Below are 23,381 nucleotides of genomic sequence, written 5' to 3'. Positions count from 1 at the left end.
AATAATGAAACCGTCGCGATGATCCTTATTAGAAAAGAACGTAAACTCCTGCGTGGAGGATTGTCCGACCATGTTAAAAGAAAGAAGTTGAAACGCGGGCGAGCGCATTGCCGGAAGTAATCGCATTTTCCAACAAGTTATAAACTCTGACAGTGCCAAGTTTAATTAAAATCTACGACGATCGCGCGCACGGTGCCAAAATTTCTTTCCCCGGCGAAAGGTCTCCGTGACATGAGAGGAAGAGAACCCTCGGCTATCGGGAAGTTATCGGTTCAACAAGTGGAGCCGTAAAGCGCTTAATACGCCACATCGGCGATATGTTCTCGCGTGAAATCAATTTCGCTACATATAGCGGCACTGTGTGCCGGCCTTGATCAATCTTCCTTCCATTGCTGGGATCGCGCTATTACCGGGAAGTGTAAAGCGAAACTTACGCAATTACACGCGGCTCTAATCTCTCTACTGGGTGTTCCGAAAAAAGCACAAATAACATCTTTCGAGCAATCCGTTTAAAAATTACGAGCCAGAAAGTTATTAAAAATTTTATATAAAATTAAATTGAGATTAAAATATCTGTATATTAGAAATTTTCATATTTATAAAATAATTATTATTACTTGATATGATAAATTTCGTTATCCAATTTAAAATTTTTGCAGCGATAACTTTATTATTTTATCGACACTTGATAAAATTGATAATTATATTAATTGAAAACGTTTTATGTGTGTTATTATTTTTACGGAAATGAATTTCCAATTTTTTGAAACTTCCTGACTGTCGTTAGACAGAAAATTAACCGCGAGAGAGCTACTAAACATTAATATTTTCCGCGTTGAAACAAATTCTAAGTAATAATAAATATTTTAACATATATGTATATATTTTAATGAAATCAATACACGCGATGCTTGTGATCTTATCTCGAACGTCCACTGGGAGAAACCGAAGAAATTTTTGCGCCAGTAATATTGGACGTGGTCTTTTGGAAAGCATGACGCCATGGAAATAGGAGTGGGCAATGTGCCCGAAAGCCATTGTCGAAAAAAAAAAAAACAATAGCTGCAACGATAGATCGGCTTTTTTGTATCCATTCATCCTCTCGTGATTCGAATTCTTTTCAGAGAAAGGACAAAGGTGGAGATCGATAGATCGATCCGAATAAATTTCATCTTGGCTACGCGACGCGTTAATATTGATAACATTGATCTCGTTTGATCTACTTTGCGTTTCAAATCACTCTAAAACATTAGAGAGAAGATGCCATCTTAAAACATGAAACGCGAGCGTACATATCGCGATAACTACAGCTCCAGCATCTTAGTTAGCGGCAACTCGCGATGCATAATCCAACGACGCGAACAAAACGGGGAAGCCGTTATTATGGCGCATCTTGTTTAATAATGACTAGACGCATATAGTTATTGGCTATAATAACGGATAACGATACGCATTCTTTCAACGCGCGAAGGCACCATTAACCATTTAGTAAATAATTTCGCATGGAAGAATTCTTTCTCTCTCTCTCTCTCTCTCTCTCTCTCTCTCTCTCTCTCTCTCTTTCTTTCTCTCTCTTCGGTGTGAATTGTCGGTATTTCTCAGACGAAGTGAACGAAGAGAATGAGACAGGAGGAACGTGAAGAGACTATGAAACTTCGGTTGCTGCGTCGTAGTCGAGCAGTACCTGTATACGGACTGATAGATGAAAATGGATGTCGTACAGAGAGATGGTTAGTGATGGTGGCTGCTCTGGCGACTGTGGTAGTATATATACTTTATATATATATTTCTTATTTTTCATAGCTGGCAGTAGTGCAGTTAAATGCAGTGCTGTGAAGTGCAGGCACGCGCGCATATAGGTGGTGCAGTAGTAGTAGTGACAGTAGTAGAGTTAGTAGTAGTAGGTAGTAGTAGATAAGGTAGTAGTCCATTACAGGCGGACACAGGTTAATGGTAAAATAGTTACCCGGGCGTTACCCTTGACGCTGCCAGAGTGATCTCCGCTCGCGGAGGAGGAAGGACTCACCCGGTATCCACCGAGGTTGTTCACCACGCAGGTGAAGGTAGCGTCTCGACCTTGCGGGATCGTTACGTTCTCCAGCGGGTAAGCGAAGTCTGGCTCTAGCCCCGTCACTGAAACAAACAATAATGATCGCGCGTTAATTTAATACGATTCTCATTCTCCACTTCACTCTACTTTGTCGTTGAAAGTCTCGCTGGAGCAAATAATTCTTTAGAGAGAAAGTATTGATTCTAAGGTTTAGGGATTTCACAGGTCGAAAAATATAGTTGTCCTCAGCGTTTGCAATTATACTGTTAATCAAGAAATCATGTTAATCGTAAAGTTAAACGAGACGTTTTTATTATTATATATTTTACCAAAAATTAATATTTTTTAGCTCTTTGTTTCTTTAAATATATTGTTTGCAATGTAAATTTATAGTTTGTATCGAATTAAATTTTCAAAATACATTATTAACAACTCAATTGCCATAAAAAACAACAATATTTTTCTATCCAGCACCGTCCTCTCCCCCTTAAAATTTAAGTGTTTATTAGATGGATTAGAGATAATCTCATGAGAAAAAGCGTTTAATATAATTATATTTAAAACGAGCGTTGCATGTTTCACATTTTAAGTATCATTTAAACATATTGCATATTAAGATCGGTTAGTCAATTCTCGTTAGAGTAAATTGGAAAGTCGCAGTAGTTTCGTGAAAATATCCCGAGGCTTTTACCACGATACGCACCGGATATGCGGGATATTTTATGTCGTGTTATATATTCATGGAAAAAAACGGGCCTTTGTAGAAAGTTTGGCGTTATGGGCATCCAGCTATCTCATAACAGAAACTATCGTGCACTATGCGTGAATGCCTAAGTACCGGTGGATTTTTTTGCGAAACGCTCAAAAGTGATAAACGAGTCAGCGACAAAACATTCCAAGCAATTTTCTCACATTTCCGAGATGTCTATAAATTCTAAAAATAGATTTATCTGAATATTGTTATTACCTGCATTATTTTTATTAACATAACAATACGATATTTGCGCGAAACTTAGCGGTAATGAAAAGATAAAAAGATATGATACTAGCAGTGATAAAATGACTCGTTTGAGAGAAATTTAAGAGATCAAGCATTTCTGTATATACTCCACATATATAGAAATCACTGTTAACATATTCAGTGACGGGACTAAATTAATTTGTGGAATTTAAATAGTTTGTTAATGGGATCCCATTGCGGTGCATGTATTTCACTGGCTGTAACAATCCGAATCGACAACATTTAGCCGGTTTACGATGTAAAAGTAATCAACGCGGAATTAACACCTGTCGCTCGTGAAATAGTTTCCCGGCGAACTTTATCTCGGAACCTATATTTTGCGAATAAACGATACAGTGAAATTGCCGGAAATGTCGCTCGTTTTGTGTGAAATAGTACGTCATTCTTTTTTTAATATTTTCTGCCTACAAGATCTATATTTTTACTTCAATATATGGCGTAAAGATACATTTTTTTATTAACCGTAGTGACAAAAGTAGATATGTTTTATCATTTGTTATCATTTAGGATTAAACATTAATAGCCTGCTGTTACAAATAGATAATATTAATAAATATATACATATAAATTATGTATATATTTATTTTGATAATTTTATAATGCTGTGCTGCAAATACATTATTAATTATCAAATAAATGATATAAATATATAAACACGTATTTAACCGTGAACGATGATGTTTTATTTAAAAAATATGTAACAATAATATCATGCAGTAAGATTCGAGAATTTTCGAAATTGTGACAGTAGTGAAGGCAATACAGGAAATTGGTAAGCTATGTGATGGAAATTCTATCGATTATATTTTTTCTCGCCGTGGTCGGACAATCACTGCTATAGCAGGATTTAATATTGGAAACTGAATTCCTGTTACTTTTAACACTTACCTTTGTGAACGAATTTGCACATTTTGCCGTAGCATTCCGCGTACGATTTAATAACTAGAGTTTCGATCTATGTGATCTTTCTTGTGAACTGGTATTTTAATCAATATAAAAAAGTACTTTATATAGTTTTATTTGTTAAAAAATAAAGCTTTATGAACGACAAACATAATTGTCGCAATATCCCATTTTATTATTATAACATTTAATGTTTATCAAAAAAGTACATGGAAAGAACAATTTTGCTGAATTATCTAAAAATTATCTAAATAAAAATTTAGCTAGTTACAGATCTGAAAATAATTTTATTGAGTTATCATAATTATGTAAAACGCTCAAACTGGTTGTTAGAGTGTCAAAACTGTTTGCAGCATTACTCATTGTGCTTGAGATTCATACATAATTATTTTGATGATCCAATAAAATTATTTTCAGATCTATATCTACCTAAATATCTAGATTCTCAAAACCGATCTCTTTCTGTATAAAGATATTTTAATCAAGGAACAATATTTGCGACATTATAATCATGAAATTCACTCTCTCGTGATATTACATTTTTACATATTATGTATTATCTTTAGTATATTTTTAATATAGCTTTGTGTAGAGCGCCTGCAGCCTTTGCTAGGTTTGCAAAAGAAAATATTACACGTTGTAATGTATCATATGGCCATTATGTAATTGCAATTGTGATGCGCAAGAGGCACTTCGAGACAAAGAGAGATTCAATATGATGCTCGTGTCTGGTGAACGATACAAAGAAACTGACTTACGAGAAAAGTTCGCCCGCCTCTAACGCGAGAAGAACCTCCGCGTATTGAATTTAAATTCGCGGCTGGCAGCAGCAGCAGTAGCAGTAGTAGCTAGTATCATCTAATGTAACTCGGTTATGTGAATTTTATGAGGCCAAATGGAAGGTGGGAAAAACGCGTCTTATGAAAGCCGCTGATCGATTTATCTGACATTCCCGCGGTGACAGACGCGACTAAAAATGGTTCCGCGATCTTCGCGCTTCGGAAATGCTTCAACATCTTTACAATGCGCAATGCTGCAGTATCCTATAGAAAAATTATCTTTCCTTCGTAGCACAAGATATTATATCTATTAATTTTTATATGCGTGATAGTCACAAAGCAGCAATGCGGACAGTAATCAATAAATATGTTGCTTTCTATTTTAATCAATATGTCATTTTAAAAGGCCAGTCGATTGAAAATGTTACTTCTCGATATTATTGGCAATCGTTTATAAATCATAAATTAACATCCTTTTTTTAAAAAATTGAAAATATGATATTTCGCGTTATATGCATAAAACGATGGCTCGTTATCAAAATGCGAAACAGATATTTGTTTCCGTGGCTGTTGAAAACCAGCTGTTGAAATGCTCTTCATGTGAATAAAATGCTCTTCCTAAACTATCGCGAGCGATGTTTGCATTGCCACTGTGTTGCGACGTTAATATAATTGGTTATGCAGATATATGCGCTATAATTTATCGCAATTGCGACAACGTGAAATGCCATGCTCTAAGGAAAATAGCTTTTCCTTCAGAGGGTGGGAAGGAGTTGAATTTTATGGTCGCGGTGTGTGACGAAGATGTAGGACATATCGCGGCATGCCGCGAGAAGTCGGCAATTTTGTTGGCTGAATTTTACGAGTTATTTGAAGAGTGACGTACACACATAAACACTAAGTAAGCCGTTTGTAAAATATATCGTGAAATTTCTATTCGCTAAACGTGTCAATGACCGAATAAATTGAAACAAACAGAATTTACTGACATGTGATTACCAATAAATATTATGACGCCATTTCTCAATATGTTTAACGAAAAGTTTTCTCTCTCTCTCTCTCTCTCTCTTTTATTTTAAAATTCAAATACTCAAATATCATATTTTTACTTATTATAATGCTTACGGTATCCAATGTCAATTTATACGCAAGAAATATTTTTTTTCTACTTTATAAATTGTGTTAGTAATTTGTTATATCTTATATTTTGACATAGATGCAAAATATAAACCATGTCAAAACGTTAATGTAATATAAAAAAGTTATACGGAGTTTTAGTTACGCGATTTTAATATTCTGAATATTAATTGGAGTCTTAAATTTTAATAATAAAAATATATTGAGGAGTCACGCACGCACACACACACACACACACAATATATATAATTTTCACATACGTAACAAAATTTTAACATAATACAATTTCTTATGTATAAATAATGATATTGATTTCTAGAACATTGCATTTATTATAATTCATCATTTTTCATCTTTATTTTAATATAAAAATTTGTACAATTGATTTTAATAACACTAATAACATCTGAAGCGATTCATTAAATGTAATTTTAAAACATAATGTTAATGGCGTCAACTTTGCTTTGATTCGAAAATTAATTTATTATACATTATTTTTTCAAATATTTTTAATGATAATTTAATCTCTCATTATCTTGATTTATTAAAATTGCTTCATATTTTACTTTATCCATTTAAAAATGAAAGAATTTGAACAAAACATTAATCTGAAAAAAAAAACGCTAATATATCCACGCATACATTTTTTTTATAAGAAGATAACTTTAATCTTGTTATTTTAATATATGTTAAGTTTACTGTATAACGTGATAATAGTTCATTTGTCATAACTAGTTTAAATTACAAGAAACGAAATATACAATGAAATTTATTTTCTACATTAAACTTCGGTGAAACTCCGGTTGGGATCTTGGTGTTTGTGTTGTTATGACACGTGTTACGCGTACGCAAGGCCAAGTATATGTATCATTTGTATAGCGAGACTCGAGCAGGCGGGCAACTCTGTTTTGTGTTTATTATCTTTTGAGACGCGATCGGAACAAGTACTAAAGACATTAAGCATGATAATTCTCTATCAATAATTAGGAACAATTCGTTTTATATTCCTTTGTAGTTGCTTCATGGCCATTTATCTGATATACGGTATTTAAGTCTCGATTTGATTTTTATGGCGCAAAATGTGCTATTACAAAATCACGATTATTGTCCGCGAATAATTATTAACAATTAACAATCAACAACTGTATGTGCGTGTGTGACATACATACAGTTGACTTACTTTTAATTGATAAGTACCTCCTAAATATATGGAGGTAATTTATTGAAATAAATATTTTGTAGTTTACTGTCATTTATTTAAAGCAAAAATGATAAGGAATAGAAATTTTAAATTATTTATAATAACAATTTTTTTAAAAATTACGAAAGGAATTAGGGCTACGAGCCAAAGGTTAATTATTGTGAGTTAAATTATTTGTATAAACATATCATAACAATAAAAAACACTTGTCTGCTATAAATTATTACAAATCAAAGACAAAAGAACAAAGAACTGACGTTTCGATCCCTATCGGATTCTTCTCAATGTTGAAATAAAATTAAATTAAAAATTATAATACGAACTCATATTATTAGATGACATAATTGAAGCATGTTGCAATGGAAAACGGTAATATAATGTTCCTCCGTAAAATACATGATTATAATTTCTTGTGTTAGAATCTTAATAGACAAGCAATGCGACGAGAGAGAAAAATCGTGTCATCTTTAGTATGTACTGAGACAATATGTTCTTTGTTCTTTTGTTTTTGATTTGTAATTGTTTATAGCAGACATTAAAGTGTTTTTTATTATTATGATATGTTTATACAAATAATTTAATTCACAATAATTAACCTTTGACTCGTAGCCCTAATTCCTTTCGTAATTTTTAAATTTGTTGAGCCTTATTCCTATTTTATATTTAATTTTTTTAAAGATATTTAAAATGAAATATAATTCTTGCATCGCTCTTTGAATTGAGGTATGGCTTGTTTTAATTTTTGGAGTCTTGAAAAGTCACGCAATTTAAAATATCACGTAATGAATTATAAACCGGAACAAATAATTCAAATAGCGAAAAATCGTGATTTGTATTGTATCGTTTTAATACACGTATTTACAATATACACGATAATTTACAACTCATTAATACAAATATTAATAATGTTTAATACATTAATTTCTAGTATTTCGTGAGATCTCAAAATGTATCTGCAATACAGGAGATGCATTTGATTGCACATTTTCATAAAATCTCTTGTGTTTTAATTAGTTATTTAATTGACTTTATTAATCGTATTACGCGGTATTACGGTGAAAATATTCTAATTATGAGTGGATGGATACGTGATCATAATTAATCGTATTTTTGTGAGCTTGTGTTATATGAGTGCTATGAAGAAATTTAAAGAAGAAACAAGAGAGGGAGAAAAAAAGATTTAAGAAGATATCGGGAACCAGCAGAGCAATCACGAGGTAAGTGATCTATTTCATTTGCAAATCAATTATTTACAATTATTTTATGCAAATGGTAATTATTTGAGATATTAATTATTAGAGGCGCGCTATAATTTGTATACGTATTTATATTTTATACAGTTCAGCGCGTACTTTATGTTATAGTTGTTGCTGCACCACGTATCGGTAAATGACAAATCATATTTTATTTCAATTTGAGATAATAGATTTGTAAAAGTTGTTTATCGAGTGATTATTTGTCATATAGGATCTATAATATATTATAGATGCATATGTATGTATTAAGTTAAGACATAAAGATACATTACAGATAAATATGCTAATATTTCACGTATCCATGCTCTCTTAAAAGGAATATGACAGAATAACATCAGTAATAATATTTAATATTTTAAAACATACACAATTATCAATTGATTTATTGCGCAAAAGAGAATACACACACGCGTATACATAAAGTAATTAGATTAGTAAAAGGAACGCCGTGCCGAAACGCTTGCACTTTATGCGGAGCAACGGTCTCGCATAAATTGTCCTCGGCTACAAAGGACAGTGTAAAGTAATGCCACTTAATCCATCTACCTTTACAATAAAACCATCGCGCTATCCTACGAAGCGCAGTGCAAAGTCCCGAGCGTGTAATGTTCGTTTATCTTCCATCGCGCATAAAGCAACGACTCGTGCAACCAAATGCAAATTTTTGTTTACGCTCTGTCAGCACTTTTATTGTGCAATTAGAGCGTTTACAGAACTTTCTTGTGCTTGCGAGATGAGAGGTGATTGGAAAAACGTCTAGATAAAAAAAAACTATTTGTATATATTGTCTATATTGTATATTGTATTATACGCAATTGATAATAATATTCCGTAAGGATATAAAAAATACTTTTTAATTTAAAATTATATGATTCTCTACGATCGATTCTCAGGGAATCCATAATTTCCATCTCGCAAATACTTCGCTGTATCGATGGCGAGAATGCATCTCACGGAGTTACGAGCTTCCAACTATTCGCGTTGCACTTTTGCGGAAGACGCGAAGTATGGAAAATGCGAGGCCGGAAAAATGCAAAGAGTACGAAGTGCATCGCGCAGCATATTCCTACTCAATTAAGAAGTTTCCTTACGAAAATTTTTCCTATAAACTCACGAAGGAAGCATTCGCATTTTGCACGCATTTCGAGCTTGTCCGTTGCGAGTGCCGACAACGACGATGACGACGACATATCGAAGCGTTGCGATAAAAATGTCCTATCTACGCTCACGGTTGAAGGATTACACGGTTGAATTTGATAGAGGGAAAAGAGGAAATGTTCCACAAAGAGTCAGAGTTTGTATTTAATTGATTCTGTTATGAATTTGTGACAGACTCGACTAAATATCATTAACTTTGTTTACCGATACATATCTCGTTACATGTAGCGTTAAGGATCTACATCGTGATGTTTTTCCGGATTCATGCCATTGTAAATACAACACTGACGTACGGAAATCTTTTGCATGCCAGAAGTTTCATATACCCGACGAGAATGGATGACGTTTGCACGCGATGCACACATATGCGTCAAAATTGCGCGACGTGACAGATATGAGAGGATGTACAGAATTTATCAGAAGTCTTATTTTCTCTCAGTTGCGGATTTTCATAGAGTTTCATTTCATGAAGTTTTACTCTGACAGAGTTTTAACTTAAGGCGGTTAAATTCAAGATATTTAATATTGCAAATTAAAAAATTAATGACCACAAGTAATAATGACGAACAGCGCGCGTAAGTTTAACTTTGTCGAAGTCATAGTTATTCATTAGTTATTCATTAAGAAATCTGTAATTAACTGAAAGCACGTGACTTTATAGATACATACTATATAGAATCTCGATCGATCGTTGCCGCGATAATCCACTGAGTTAAGTCTACGCGCGTACAGTGCAAGTAAAAGTTTTGAGTGTTATAACAAATGTATCTCGCAGAGTGTGCTACCATCAAAAAGTTCGGTAACTGGGCGTCGTTGACAAATCGATCGTATGGAGCGTTCTAGGAAACTTAAATTTAAATCTTGAAACTTAAATTTAAGTCTTAAATTAAAAAAATAAAATTGCTGAGTCAAAAAATATTACACCTAAATTTATATAAGATAAAAAGATTATATATTCAGTAATGTGTTTAATACACAATAGAATGCCATATAAATTTAAGTATCTAAAGTTGAGAAAAAGTACACTGATTCGTAAGTCTCTTAAAGAGATACCCTCTTATTTTTCGGAAACTAAATATTATACTTTATTAATATTAATAAAAATATGTGAACTACTTAGATGATTAAAAAAGTAAAAGTTCATAATTTATATATTTGTGGCTTGTTTCTGTATAAAATCAACTATAAATGAATTCTACAAGTGCGAAAATAAAATTTGTACGATTTTCTCTTTAAATTGCATAGTTTAAAATAACAATGGATATTTATTATTGATAATGTTACATCGTTTTATATATGTTCGTAGTTTCTTGAATCTGTTTTACTTATATTTTTCTTTTTTTATTTTTCTTTTAATGTGGTTTTGAATATAAAATAGTGTAGCGTAACCCCCCCCCTCCCCCGGCATACCTGTCTGTAAAACGGTTCATAAGCTAACTTAATCTTTATATAGTATCAAACAGCCTTATCGGTGCTGAAGACAATTCTGTATTTACAGGGAAAACCTTCCAAAAAGAAATTATTACATGTTTGTGTCGAGAATAGCATGATGGTATCGACAATTTTTCTCTAGCATAATCTCGTTTTATTTGCTAGATCGACGCAGGTTGACTTTTTATTTGTAGAAATACAGCTTTTAAGTAGCTTCAATTAAATTGAAAATGTGCCTGCCGCAATTATGGAAATACGGAAACGCGTTCTATTATAATACATTTAGTTACTACGAAGAATAGTTCCACATTTGTGTAGAAAAAAATTAGAAGCCAATTCGACGGCGGCTATTTCGAGCGTTCTAATGCATGTACATTCAATGTACATATATATCGGGAGTTTTCTGACTGCGGCCGCTAAATTAGCCATAAATTTGATTCGTGGTTTAATCTGAATATACTAAATCACGTTCCCACATATGTTAGAAAATTTTTGCAAAGTATGTATTATCATAAAATCTTATAGAAATTACAGTAGTAGTTTTATTGTGATAAAGGTTCATTAAAATTTTAACAACTGCTTGTTTGAATAGACATATTTAAATACGACGCATATAAAGAAAATCGGAGCTCATTGGCATAATATTTTCGGCATTCGGTTTTTTAAACAAATAATTATAATTTAAATATACACTCAAGGACTTCGATTCTTTCCCTCGGAAATTTTCACAAATTAAGAAATGATCACCTTTTTACATACAATGCTCATAGTTCGTGCGCGATTAACGACACGACTAAACCTTACGTCTGCTCACAACTAAATTTGACGAAATAACCTGAATTTTTGAAAGTTTTAAAAAAGTAACCGAGGGAAAGAATCGAAGCCCTTGGATGTATTAATATGATAGAGATTTTTACATTTTCATGCTAAGAACAATTTTATACACTGTATAGTTTCTTTGTAAGTGAAATATTAACATGCTGCATTGCATAGCTAGCTTGCTCCGATTGTGAGGTAAATTGGTACCTGTCACGATATAATTTGTCTATACGAAAAATCCATATTAAATTCATGAGAAATTATAATTGAAATAAAAAATAGACCGCAGATATCTATTTCTTAGTAAATGTATCTCTTAAAGTTATTTTGTAATAATTGAATAACAAAATGTCATCACAGAAAAATAAACGTGAACTATTTTAGTTGCAGTTTACTATAATATGAAAATATATAAAGTGTTTTGTCAGAATTAAGTTGTAAACTGAATCATATGCACACACGGTAAGTTAAGCTAAGCTTTCCTGAAATATGAGCCAATGTACCTCATCCCTGCATACATATATCTGATTTCAATCATTTTATTATAACAAATTACTGTTATTATTCAAAGTATATTGTACAGTAACAGAATTTTTTCTTTTAACTAATAATACTTCTATACTCTCTCAAATTGAAGAACATTGATATAAAATTATGAAACGCCCGAAAATTTACTTTTACCTCCTCTCGAAAAAATAAAGAAATTTTTTTAAATTATAATACTTGCTCGATTTAAATAAAACTAAAAAAAAGTACTTAATATATTATAGAAGAGATATTTTGCTGTAACTTTTCCATTGTTTTTTTCACCATAAATACATAAACGAAACAGAATGCCAGTATGCTTTTTGTGCCAACAAGTTTTGATTTCCTTTATTTTTTTGTGGATGAATCAAACACGTTTTCTTTAATTCTTCAATCGTTCCGTTTGCCGTTATGTTTCATGTTGCTTCCATCATGTATGACACGAAGGCGAGAATTTTACCACGCTCTACGAGGTTATTCGAAAAAGCAGTATCCCAAGCGCTTTTACGACGGGGAAAAGAATTGTGTGGCGAATCGACTGAGTTTATAGTGTCCGTAATACTAACGTCGGATATCGCGACACGCAGCGTCGCGTCGTAACATGAGCTGAATTATGTTTGGCATGTTCGATTAAAACCCCTGCCACCTAATAACTTCTTTCTTGTACATATAGAGCGCTTCGCTGAAATTGAAGTTAGTATATTTTTGTAAAAACATAAACAGAACGAATATACCTATTTGTAGTTAATATTAGATCGGTCACATACTTTAAATAAACTTGTCAAGTATGGCATGTACAAACCGTATACATACAAGTTTATTTATTTTAATACTGTTCAGTTTTGTCACACACACGTTCCAATGAACTTGTATGCATGCGGATTGCACATACATACTTGACAAGTTTACTTGAACGTGTAGCCGGCCTTACTTACATTATTAACTACATGTGGGAAAGATATCTGTTTCGATTTGCTATTCACTGACTAAAACAGCAACCTTGTCAAAATGTGTTCCTCCATTCGTTTTTTATGCGAGTTAAATGCGCGTTCTTACAATTTTTATCTTCTACCGAGATTTGCCTTCCTGTTGCTTACCGCATTCGCGACAAATTTCTCAAAGAGAACTCTTTCTCTACACCGGATTTGGAAGCGAAATTTCGAGTCAAATCTCTCGGTAAGCTTTTCTCTCATCCGAGACATTTCATCTTCTTCGCGCAGCCCTCGTATACACGTTCGCTTAGACGGTTGCAAGAAGAAAGGGTTGCGTGTCGAATTTGAATTTGCAGAGCCAAATAGGGGGAGAGGACACGAAGTGGCAAAAGGGGGTAAATATCTAGAATACCGCAGTGTGATGTGCCGACGCGACGGCATGGTACGGTATGAGCGCGAGTCGAGGGAAGCGGCACACAAACCGTCGCTGCCACCCCCGCTGCCACATTGCCCGTTGAATTTTACGAGGGTATTTACATGAGCGCAATATTTTATGGGACACTTAATGCCAGGTCACGTTCTGTCCCTCACTGCCGGGGTGGTCGCCTATGAATCAAAGTGTGCTTTAAAGATTTCTTTCTCATCCCGCGACGCTGCGGATAAGGAACTCGCTCCGGCTCGTACCTCGTACGGAATATCTTACACCGCATCTACCTATCTTATCTTGGGAGTCTCTTTCTCGTACTCCCGGTGTCTCTCTCTCTCTCTCTCTCTCTCTCTCTCCCCCCCTCTCTCTCTCCCTCTCTTTGTCTTTCTATCGCTTCCTTCTTTTCCTCTCTTTCTTTTTTCTCCATTCCTCTTATAAATCTCTCTCAAACCAAAGAATAATTTTCACCCCTTACGATACCAAAACCTTCCTAAATTGGTGAGGGATTATAATCGCAAAGCGATAAATGACGAAATTCTTTAGCTCTCATGACGACGCTGATATTATCTTTCATTCGAAAATATCCACCTAAAGTGCCGCGATTGAATGCAACTTCAATGGGGATATCGTAATGCATCATAAAGCATAGTGATATTCAAATTTTTATGACAGACACATTTATTTAGAAAAATTAATTTATCCGAATAAAAATTAACGCGATTAGGACGATTGGTGTCATTTTCAAGCGTAAACCATGAATTCATACGATGCATGCGCACATCGCAGATACTTACGAAGACGCAATTGTTCGCTCTTCACTCCGTCCCCCCCCCCCTTATCTCTCCTTTAATTCGCGGAGACCCGAGGGCAAATGCAATTACTTCCCTAATCAATTTAGATAACTCGCAGCGGAGCCGGCACGTAATTGTTAACGCGATTATCTGTGGCGCGACTGGAAAGTCGTGGAATAATGGACGGGCGTAGGATACCTAGGCGTCGTAAAGGTCTCTTTTCGGGGCTAATGTCGTCTCCCTTACGAGCGCTCACTCGACCACCCTTCGGGACGCATGTGTTAACCATAGCATGGGTGATTCGAGCTGGCATCGCGCCAAAATTCAGGACCGAGTAACTTCAAATATCGAGATTCTTCTTCTATCAAAGATATGTACTGCGCCGCAACTCGCAACAACCTAGTTTCAAATTATCACGATTAGTTCGCAAAATATTCATATTAAGATGAAACGAACGATAAAAAGTTTCAGAAATTTGTACAAAAATTTAAATTCTTACAATTCGAAGATTATTGCTCTTTCGTCGTTTTCAAAAGCGAAATTATTCCGAATTTTTATTTCGCGGCAAGTCGAGAAGTAGAAGACAAATTTAAGCATCCCTCGTGAGCTACAACCGTTGCTGTCGAGTCGCGTTTATTGCCGCGTTGTTTTCGCCTCCAGACTTCTTACTATCGGGAGGATTTAAACGCGGTGTATTTTCGCAATTAAGACCGAGAGGTTGAGGCGGGACAGAGCCGGTTTTGCCACGCTCTCTTTTGGTCGAATTTAACGCCGGCTTTGAATCAAAATGTCCCGTCCAAGCGTTATTGTTTAGCAAAAATTCGCGCAACATAGTAAACTATTTTTAATTCGTAAATAACAGTATACATTTTAATGATAAGACACGTTTCTGTCAATTAGCCGCATTATAAATTAATTTAATTGCCATTTATTTTTATAACGTATTCATGTAATTAAAATTTAAAATCAATTATTGTGAAAATTATCTTAGTCGTTAATTTTATTAATTATTACGTATCAAAAATATACAAAATAAATTAAGGTATTATAAAAAAAGGTTCTTCTGAACTTTTTTTATAAACTTGAAAGGTTTATCTGGGTATGCATATTAAAATAGCCTCTTGAGATTCATTTTAAACTACATTGTTGCGATTATCTTTTCGTCAAAAAAAATTTCAGATTATATCTTTTAGCAAGATTTAATTTATCTTTTACGATATTTAACATTCTATTGAATTGTAATAAATGATAGCAATGTAAGTTTTAACGCAGTTATTATAGACTATTAATCAATAATTACGTCTAGCGAGCTCTATGATTGATCGCCTTTAACTGCACGAGATGTGCTCTTGTCGACCGAAAGGAAATAAGTCGGTGCAAATGGGTCGTTTACTGAGCTGCATTCAACATTGTGGCTTTAGCTGAGAATTAACCCTCCGCTTTTATTGCTATGTACTTTCGTTTAGCTTCTTGCGATCGGGCCTCGGAGCCCGAAGTGTGTTCGCATTTAACCTTTTCGTGCCGACGCTGAATAAAGCTTTTTGCTTCCTCAGACGATTTTTCGTGCACTCGCGATTCACATTCGTATCCATTCTGCAAGGTGTTGCGTGACTTACTGACGGAACACGTTCCTGTAAGATCATTTTTTATTACGAGCCTTATAAATGTTTCCAATTTATGAGAATGTGTGTATAGTTATATATAGATATACAAACTTATTATTTTATTCTAGTATTTTATACCTATATGTATCTTTTTTGTATTTTATAATTTTACTTTCTAAAAAAATTTGGAAGATATATTAATTAATTCAATATTATATTAATTATTATCTACGATTTAATAAAAATATCAAAAAAATATAATTGCTAAAATAGGTTAAAACGTTTATTTTTTGTACATTTCTTTAAACATTATAATATTATAAGTTCCTTCTTGTAACTTTGTGGCCAAGTTTGCGAAATAGGATTGATTAAAAAGTTGAAGGGTATTTAAACATAACAGTTCCGAGTCAATACTTGAATATCTACACTTGCAATTTAACATTGCTCCGCTAGAGAGAGTGAACCTGGAGAGAGTTTATTTTCTCGAACAAGAATGAAGAAGATAAAGTAACTGGGTCGCGAGTTCCATTTTACGATTGTATCCGACTTGTTTCTTAGAATGTGCCATTGCATTATTGCTTCGTTTCTCTCGACGACCACGGCCGTTAAATTAAAGCCTCCTCGCGTTATCGCTAGGTAGAAGCGTGTTGACAAGTGTACGGCTTCTGTTGTAAATACGCGTTTAAATTACGGCGAGTATCACGGCAAGGTCTTTATTCTTTAATGGAGTTTTAATCAAAGTAGAAATTTTCCGTTAGAAACGCGAGTTTTGCAAATTTAAATGATAAAATATTAATTTTGCATTTTCATATCTGTAAACACGAATAATTTCTGTTTTATAAACTAGACTAATTGTAAAAGTCGTTACAATCGTTACTATTTAATAGATTGTTAATCGTGTTTACGCGCTGCGTAATATCTTTTGCTTTATATCGTCGTTTCTTCTCAAACAATTATGATGAATATATAGATATGATGCATTCAAAGTGTCTGACCTAGGCAACGATCCACTTAACGCTCGCAATGCTCGCGAGCATCGTTTGTCCTTGTTTAACATTTGATAAACGACAAGGATGATATGATTCCACGAGCGTTGTAAGCGTTAAGTGGAACGCAGCCCTAGAAATGGAAGATATTATTGACACATCCCGTATGATGTAACAATCAATGTTCTTGACATATATATTATCGTACAACAAAGTTCATAAAATGTTAAACTTATTACGATTCCGCAATCGTCTGTGAATGAGTGTGCAGCAATACGGGAATTAATTTATGTGACTCTCGCAATCGCTTTTGTATTATTATATAGCAGGTAAAAGACAAAGAGGCAGGAGAGAATCCGTTAGCTGCAATATTTGTTGAAGTTGCTAATTTAACGGGCAATAGAACGGGACGGCGCGGCGCTTAGTTAATTTCCGAGTGTCATTTACAGCAATAGTCTTTTTCGACGTTTTGATTTCACGAACAGTGATGTTTGATACGGGCAAATAAATGTAAAATGGGACAAGAGCGATCGATAGGACGTAATTTGGAGTGTGTCGGAATGAAAAAAGAAATTAATGCTTGAAACGAACTATGAATTGGAGCAGAATCCATTTTAGAATAACATACTTTGGATAGATTTGATTTATTCTAGTAAAAATAACGGACTTTCTCCCTACATTTAAGTTTGCGAGTTAACATTTAAAATATAAAATTTACCAAAATATGACTTGCGAAAAATTTTTTTATTTCATGACCATGTTTTCATAATTTTTTTTTGCTTATGGTTGATGATATCGAGACATGCGGATTAGTAGAAAAAAATGGAAAATATATTTTTGAGCATAAGCTCGGAAGATTTTTGCGAGCCGTTTTGCGCCGGCGCACGAGAATGAGAATGGATGCCGCGAAACGACGAAATTTCGGAAATCCACCAATGGGGTGGGATTAAAATTTAATCCGGTCGCGCGAATCTCGTGTCATCCAATTATATAAGCTTACGTACGTGAAACGCTTTTTAACGTGGTGATGGTAAAATGAGTTGTTGAAAAAAAGGGGAAAAGTAGGAGAAAAATCCGGATGAGATATTGAGAGAGAGTGAGGGAGTGGGGGGAGAGAGAGAGAGAGAGAAGAAAGAGGAGCTAAAATGGGATATGGGACGAACAGAGCGGAACAGGAAGAGACAGAGAAACGAAGAGTGAACGCAGATCCCTTTAAACACACCCCGCCGGATTGCACGCTTTTGCAACGCGGAAAACACGTTGAGATCGTTGGCGTTGCTGTACATTTCGAAACAGATTGGTTGGTTGGATCTGTCACGCGGTATCGCGACTCTGACAAGAAAGACGGAACAACCAATCAACTGTTCCTGGACCCTTTGTCCGTTCAAGCGGTGCGGCACGACGCGACGCCAGCCAACGTGGAGCCGTCCGAATTGAAAATACCTCGTCACCGCGTTTGCCGCCGCCGCCGCCTCTAAATCCGTCTGTCCGCGATCGTCGCTAAAAGCGCGGATAAAACTTTTCAACCTGGATAGCGTGCGCGTGACGCGAATGAAAAATCTGATAGAGGACGAGAATCGCAGACGAGGAGCAGGGCGTGCATGGAGCGATGTGTAAACGTGTGTTAACCGTTAGCCGGTTACACTCGAAAGGGAACAAAAACGTTATATTGTTACATGTGGGCCGTCGTGATTGTCGCTTTTTGTTGTTTGTCATCGGGTCTTTTATTCTACGAAATATCTCTTCGATCAAACACGCTTTTAAATCCCTGCGGGCCTGATGATTGACATACTCTTTCTTTATTTGTTGCATAAAGAATTAACTTTCAAAGTACACGATACTTTACTTGTATATTAAATGTTTTGAATTATGATTTATTTATTAAATGATTTTATATACCAATCGATTGATTTATTAATTATCGTTTATTTGTTCACTTGTATGATAGAATTTAGGAATTAATTTAAATTAAATATATATATTTAAACAAGTAAGAGAGAAAAAGAGAAAAAGAGAAATGCTGAAAAAAGAAATGTTCTGCTTCTTTCAATCAAATTAAAGCATTGAATATTTTTAACATTTATCAATTACACTAAAAATAAATACATGTTGATCTTGCGAAATTCGTATCTGCAAGATGTTTCTAAAAGAGTATATCCTATTAGTTATTCCATATTCAGCTATCCTAATCACCGTTTGCGGAAATGTAGTAATTGTCGCCAGAAGCGAGAACGAGAGAAATGGAGGTAGAAATGTCCGCTACCATCGACTGACCGTCGTATAAAAGCGGAGAACGTTGGACGAGAGTAGATAGAACGGCTTGCTCGAGGAAGGGTCAAGAGAGGGTGTCCCCGGGTATAAGGAGTCGTGAGCAAGTAACGTGTTATTCGACGTCTCCCACGAGGATCCCAGACTATCGCCGCCAACACCATCGCTCCGATGGGCTCCGATCCTTCTTCAAACGTTTCTCCACTTCTCTTCGCCCAGTCGCCTTGCTCATGCTACTTCACGCGACTGCTCTCCCGTGAGTGCCACTACTGCCGCGATCCCAGAAAACAGACTCGCCCGTTGCGAATGGGAATGGGTCGTGAATCAATGGTCGTAGATCTGACCGTTGCCATTTACGTTAATGAGAGTGAGAGCTTGACGATATGGAGCTGCGAGAAAATGTCACTCGTATCAGGGTTGTTTTCCTACAAGGAAAATTGTACGGATAAAAAAAATGAAAAAGTAATTTATCCTGGACTCCCAGCAGCAGTTAGGATTGAGTTTAAATTTTTGTATTTAATTTTTGTTTTAACATTAAGGCCCAATTTCACAACTCACGGTTAACTCTTAATCGAGTAGAATTGAAAAGAGATGAGGAATAAGTTGAACTTTGGTTAAAAGTTAACCGTGAGTTGTAGAACTGGGCCTTATGCCCGCATTTCTACCAATATACATATAGTTTAATTTTAATCTCGGTTTAACTAATTCTTCATCTTTTTTCAGTTTTGAAAAATAGAAAAAGATAAAGAGTAAGTTGAACTGAGATTAAAGTTAATCTACATTAGTAGAAATTGGCATTAGATATACTTTTCTGTCAATGAACGAATGCAAGATTAGATTACTCGTAGTAGAAAAATTTTTGTTTCGAAATGAATTTTTATGTAATCACTTCGCTTCATTTTATTGTTTTTAATCAATTACATGTAATATTCTTTCACAATCTGTTATTATCACCAATTCAATCGTAAATGAAGTCATCGAGTGTAACAAATCCATGCAGAAAGGCTTAAGCGGCGGTTGCGGATGAACGATTAATATTAATTCGCGGGATCATTGTGTCCGTCTGTTTATTTGAATTCGAACGAACTGACGAATTTATATGGATTCGCACGATTCATTACGTCGATAAGTCATATCTCGTTTAAATCAAGATCAGATCAATATAATCGAGTTTTGATGCATAAATATTGCTATCGAATCAAATTAAATTAATCAAAAACGATGATGATATGTGTGTTTATATCTCCCAAATTAATTTGTCTACATCAAAGTACATAAATCAAAATCTTGATACATAAATCAAAAGTATTTTTTAATCGAAAATTTGGAATTGCCCTTTTCGCTCTTTTCTATGTTATAATTAGCATTGAAGATTTTCTGCGATTTATATGAATATTTTTATGTGAAATGCTTGTTAATATTATAGATTTATATAATCTATGTATGTTAATATTATATAATAATCTAATAATAATCTACGTAAATTATTATTTTTTTTTCTATGAATCGGTCAAATGTATACTAGTCGCGCTACATATATTAAAACTAAAAACATCTCATCATAACATCGTGAAGTTCGGATACATGGTATTAACGATTCTACGACCACTATATTTTCTTAACAAATGCGTATGAGTGTTTTCCTAGGTGAGAGCGAGAAATATCAATATTCGCGAAACGAAGTGTCCGCTGGTCGCCTAACTTCGTTTTTCTTCGTTTCTCGAAATGATTAAAAATATTTTCCATAACCACTTGCGGGAACTAATATTTACACAATTTATTTTATATCCCCTGCAGATCGGCGAATCGATTATTCTTCATTCGTTTATCTCACTTTGCCATCACTCTCCTGTCACCTTTCTTTCTCGACACGATTTTGAGTGAATCCGCATCAACGCAAAACCGCCCGAGGAATATTTGCTAAAATAAGCACTGCGAACCTGTATCAATACATGAAAGTTAATTGCCATCGCTCCGATCGCATTGACCATCTGGTGATATTTCGTTACAGGTTTAATGTACCACAATGTTTTATCACGACTATTTTATACATCATTCCGTTGGCTTGCGCTGAGAAAATTATGTTTATCGGGTTTCAATGGATATAAATGGTATTTGCCTGAAAAAGTTAATAGTCGTCGAGCAATGAAAAAAGATTAGTGTCGGTTACAATGGATGAAGCTAATGGACATCCGTTATTAACGACTCGACGTAATTTTCCCACAAATTTTGAATAATTGAATAGGAGATTCGACACATTTATTAACGCTTTACGTTAGCAACGATTACAGAAATTAATATTTTAAACGTCGCTTCTATCTTTACAAACTTTTATCTTAACTTGTCTAAATATTTGGATAAACTGCGAACCGTCAGAATATTTTAATGCTTCGTTTTCCTCGAAATGAATTCGAGCGAGGCCGTGATTTATTAACTGGAGAATTCTCGACTTAATTTACTCAGACTTAATTTCTTCGAGAAATTTCTCTCCTATTTTTCTTTGAGCACGTGAAGCAATGTACCGAGGTGTTACCCGAGGGACGGAGGAATTCGTTACACAACTGAAATTAGCGGTCAAGCGCGACGGATGGTCATTGAAATTACGTGTACGTTCGTTTCCTTCTCGAGGACGTCTGGCCGAACGGACGTGGCCCACCGAGGAATCAGTCTCGACAGCGGAAATTCGATGAAAAGCAAACTCCCTTGCTTTTCTCAGGAACGGTATCCCTTGTGTCTCGAGTGTGATTTTCAATTGTGTTCGCAGGAATATCATCCCTCTACACAAAACATTTGACAAAAAATTTGACGTTGTTAAAAACGTTGCGTATTAAAATTAAATGTTAAACTTTACTGCTGCATTTGTATTTTTTATTTTCGTGCAATATGATATATTACCTTTATAACGACAAATTATTGTATTGTGTGAGTGTTACCTATGATAAATACGTAATACAGGCAAGACACGCGTTTATTAATAATTTTGGAAAAGAGAGAATTTATGTACGCGGTGGAATTCGCGTGAAAATCTTCCCTGTACGTCTTACATTCATTTTACGCCGGATCCCCGCCGCGTCTGGGCGCTCGCCTACACGTGTTTCTTCCCCAACACGTCGGCACGCGAGATGAAATTATACGATGTACCACGGGTACAGCCCGGTTGAGAGATATAACGCCGCAAACATAAGTTATGTATAGCCGGTTAAGGAGAGCAGAATGCCGGCTGTTCTCGCAGCGATTCCCGCAGCCGTGTATTTTACTTTGAATTCTTTTTTTCCTCAAGTGGCATATTTCTCAAAGTTCCCCTTCTCCTCTCTCTCTCTTTCTTTTTTTCTGTCTCTTAAATAAGCGCCTTGATTTCTAAATTTCTAGCATCGCAAATTTCGCAGGCTTTTCCTAGTTTACAAAAATTAATTTCATATTTGCCACCAAAATGTACCTTTATTATATATTTCTCTGATATTACTATAAAATTACTATCGTTACATAATTACATTTTTCTATACGCTATGATTTTTTTTTTTATTAAATTATATATTATTAGAAAGTTAAACGATAATCGTAATATAATAAAATATACATGTAAAATACAATTAAATTACCGTGTCATACGAATTGACTACACATCTAAGAATTAACAAGAAAACAGCTATTATTACAAGTAACAGAAAATTCATTATTTATTATTTTCTACTATTTATTTAAACTTATAAATTTAACTGTAAGCAGAAATAAAAATTAAATAATTGTTTTATGTCGGCTTTTTTTATTATTAATTTATCGTGAAATATTATAGTGAAATAGAATTTTACAAAGTAAAATTGCGCGTAAAATAGAAAAAACAAAAGATTCATGTGCAATTACAATTTATATAATATACACATCTTTTTCTATAATATAGATTACCAATAAAATCTTCGAGCTTACATATGGCTATGGTTGAAAATGGACTAAAACCACAGTGATATCTTCGTGGGAACAGGATAGCAGAAGAGATCAAGGGATAAGAAACCCATGTCCAATATCTTCTTTCCACGTTGTAGAACATTAAAAAGTAAAATCTTAGATCTTATCACATGTAGACGTTTTAGATGGG

General features: G+C 34.5%; 1 protein-coding gene across 2 annotated transcripts in view; it reads right to left on the bottom strand.

The window, feature by feature from the left end:
• Positions 1-23,381, bottom strand: part of LOC108721452 (lachesin) — a 147,856-nt gene that overhangs the window by 26,488 nt on the left and 97,987 nt on the right. Inside the window, exon 3 of one of the 2 annotated variants that reach the window (XM_018446005.1) lies at positions 1,967-2,133. In XM_018446005.1, the coding sequence (XP_018301507.1) occupies positions 1,967-2,133 (167 nt within the window). The remainder of the gene's footprint in view (positions 1-1,966; positions 2,134-23,381) is intronic. The other variant, XM_018446012.1, reaches the window with a different exon arrangement.

Source organism: Mycetomoellerius zeteki, unplaced genomic scaffold (assembly GCF_001594055.1).
Source record: "Mycetomoellerius zeteki isolate Tzet28-1 unplaced genomic scaffold, Tzet1.0 scaffold105, whole genome shotgun sequence".
Classification (NCBI taxonomy): Eukaryota; Metazoa; Arthropoda; class Insecta; order Hymenoptera; family Formicidae; genus Mycetomoellerius; species Mycetomoellerius zeteki.
This window is presented reverse-complemented; position numbering and strand designations above follow the sequence as displayed.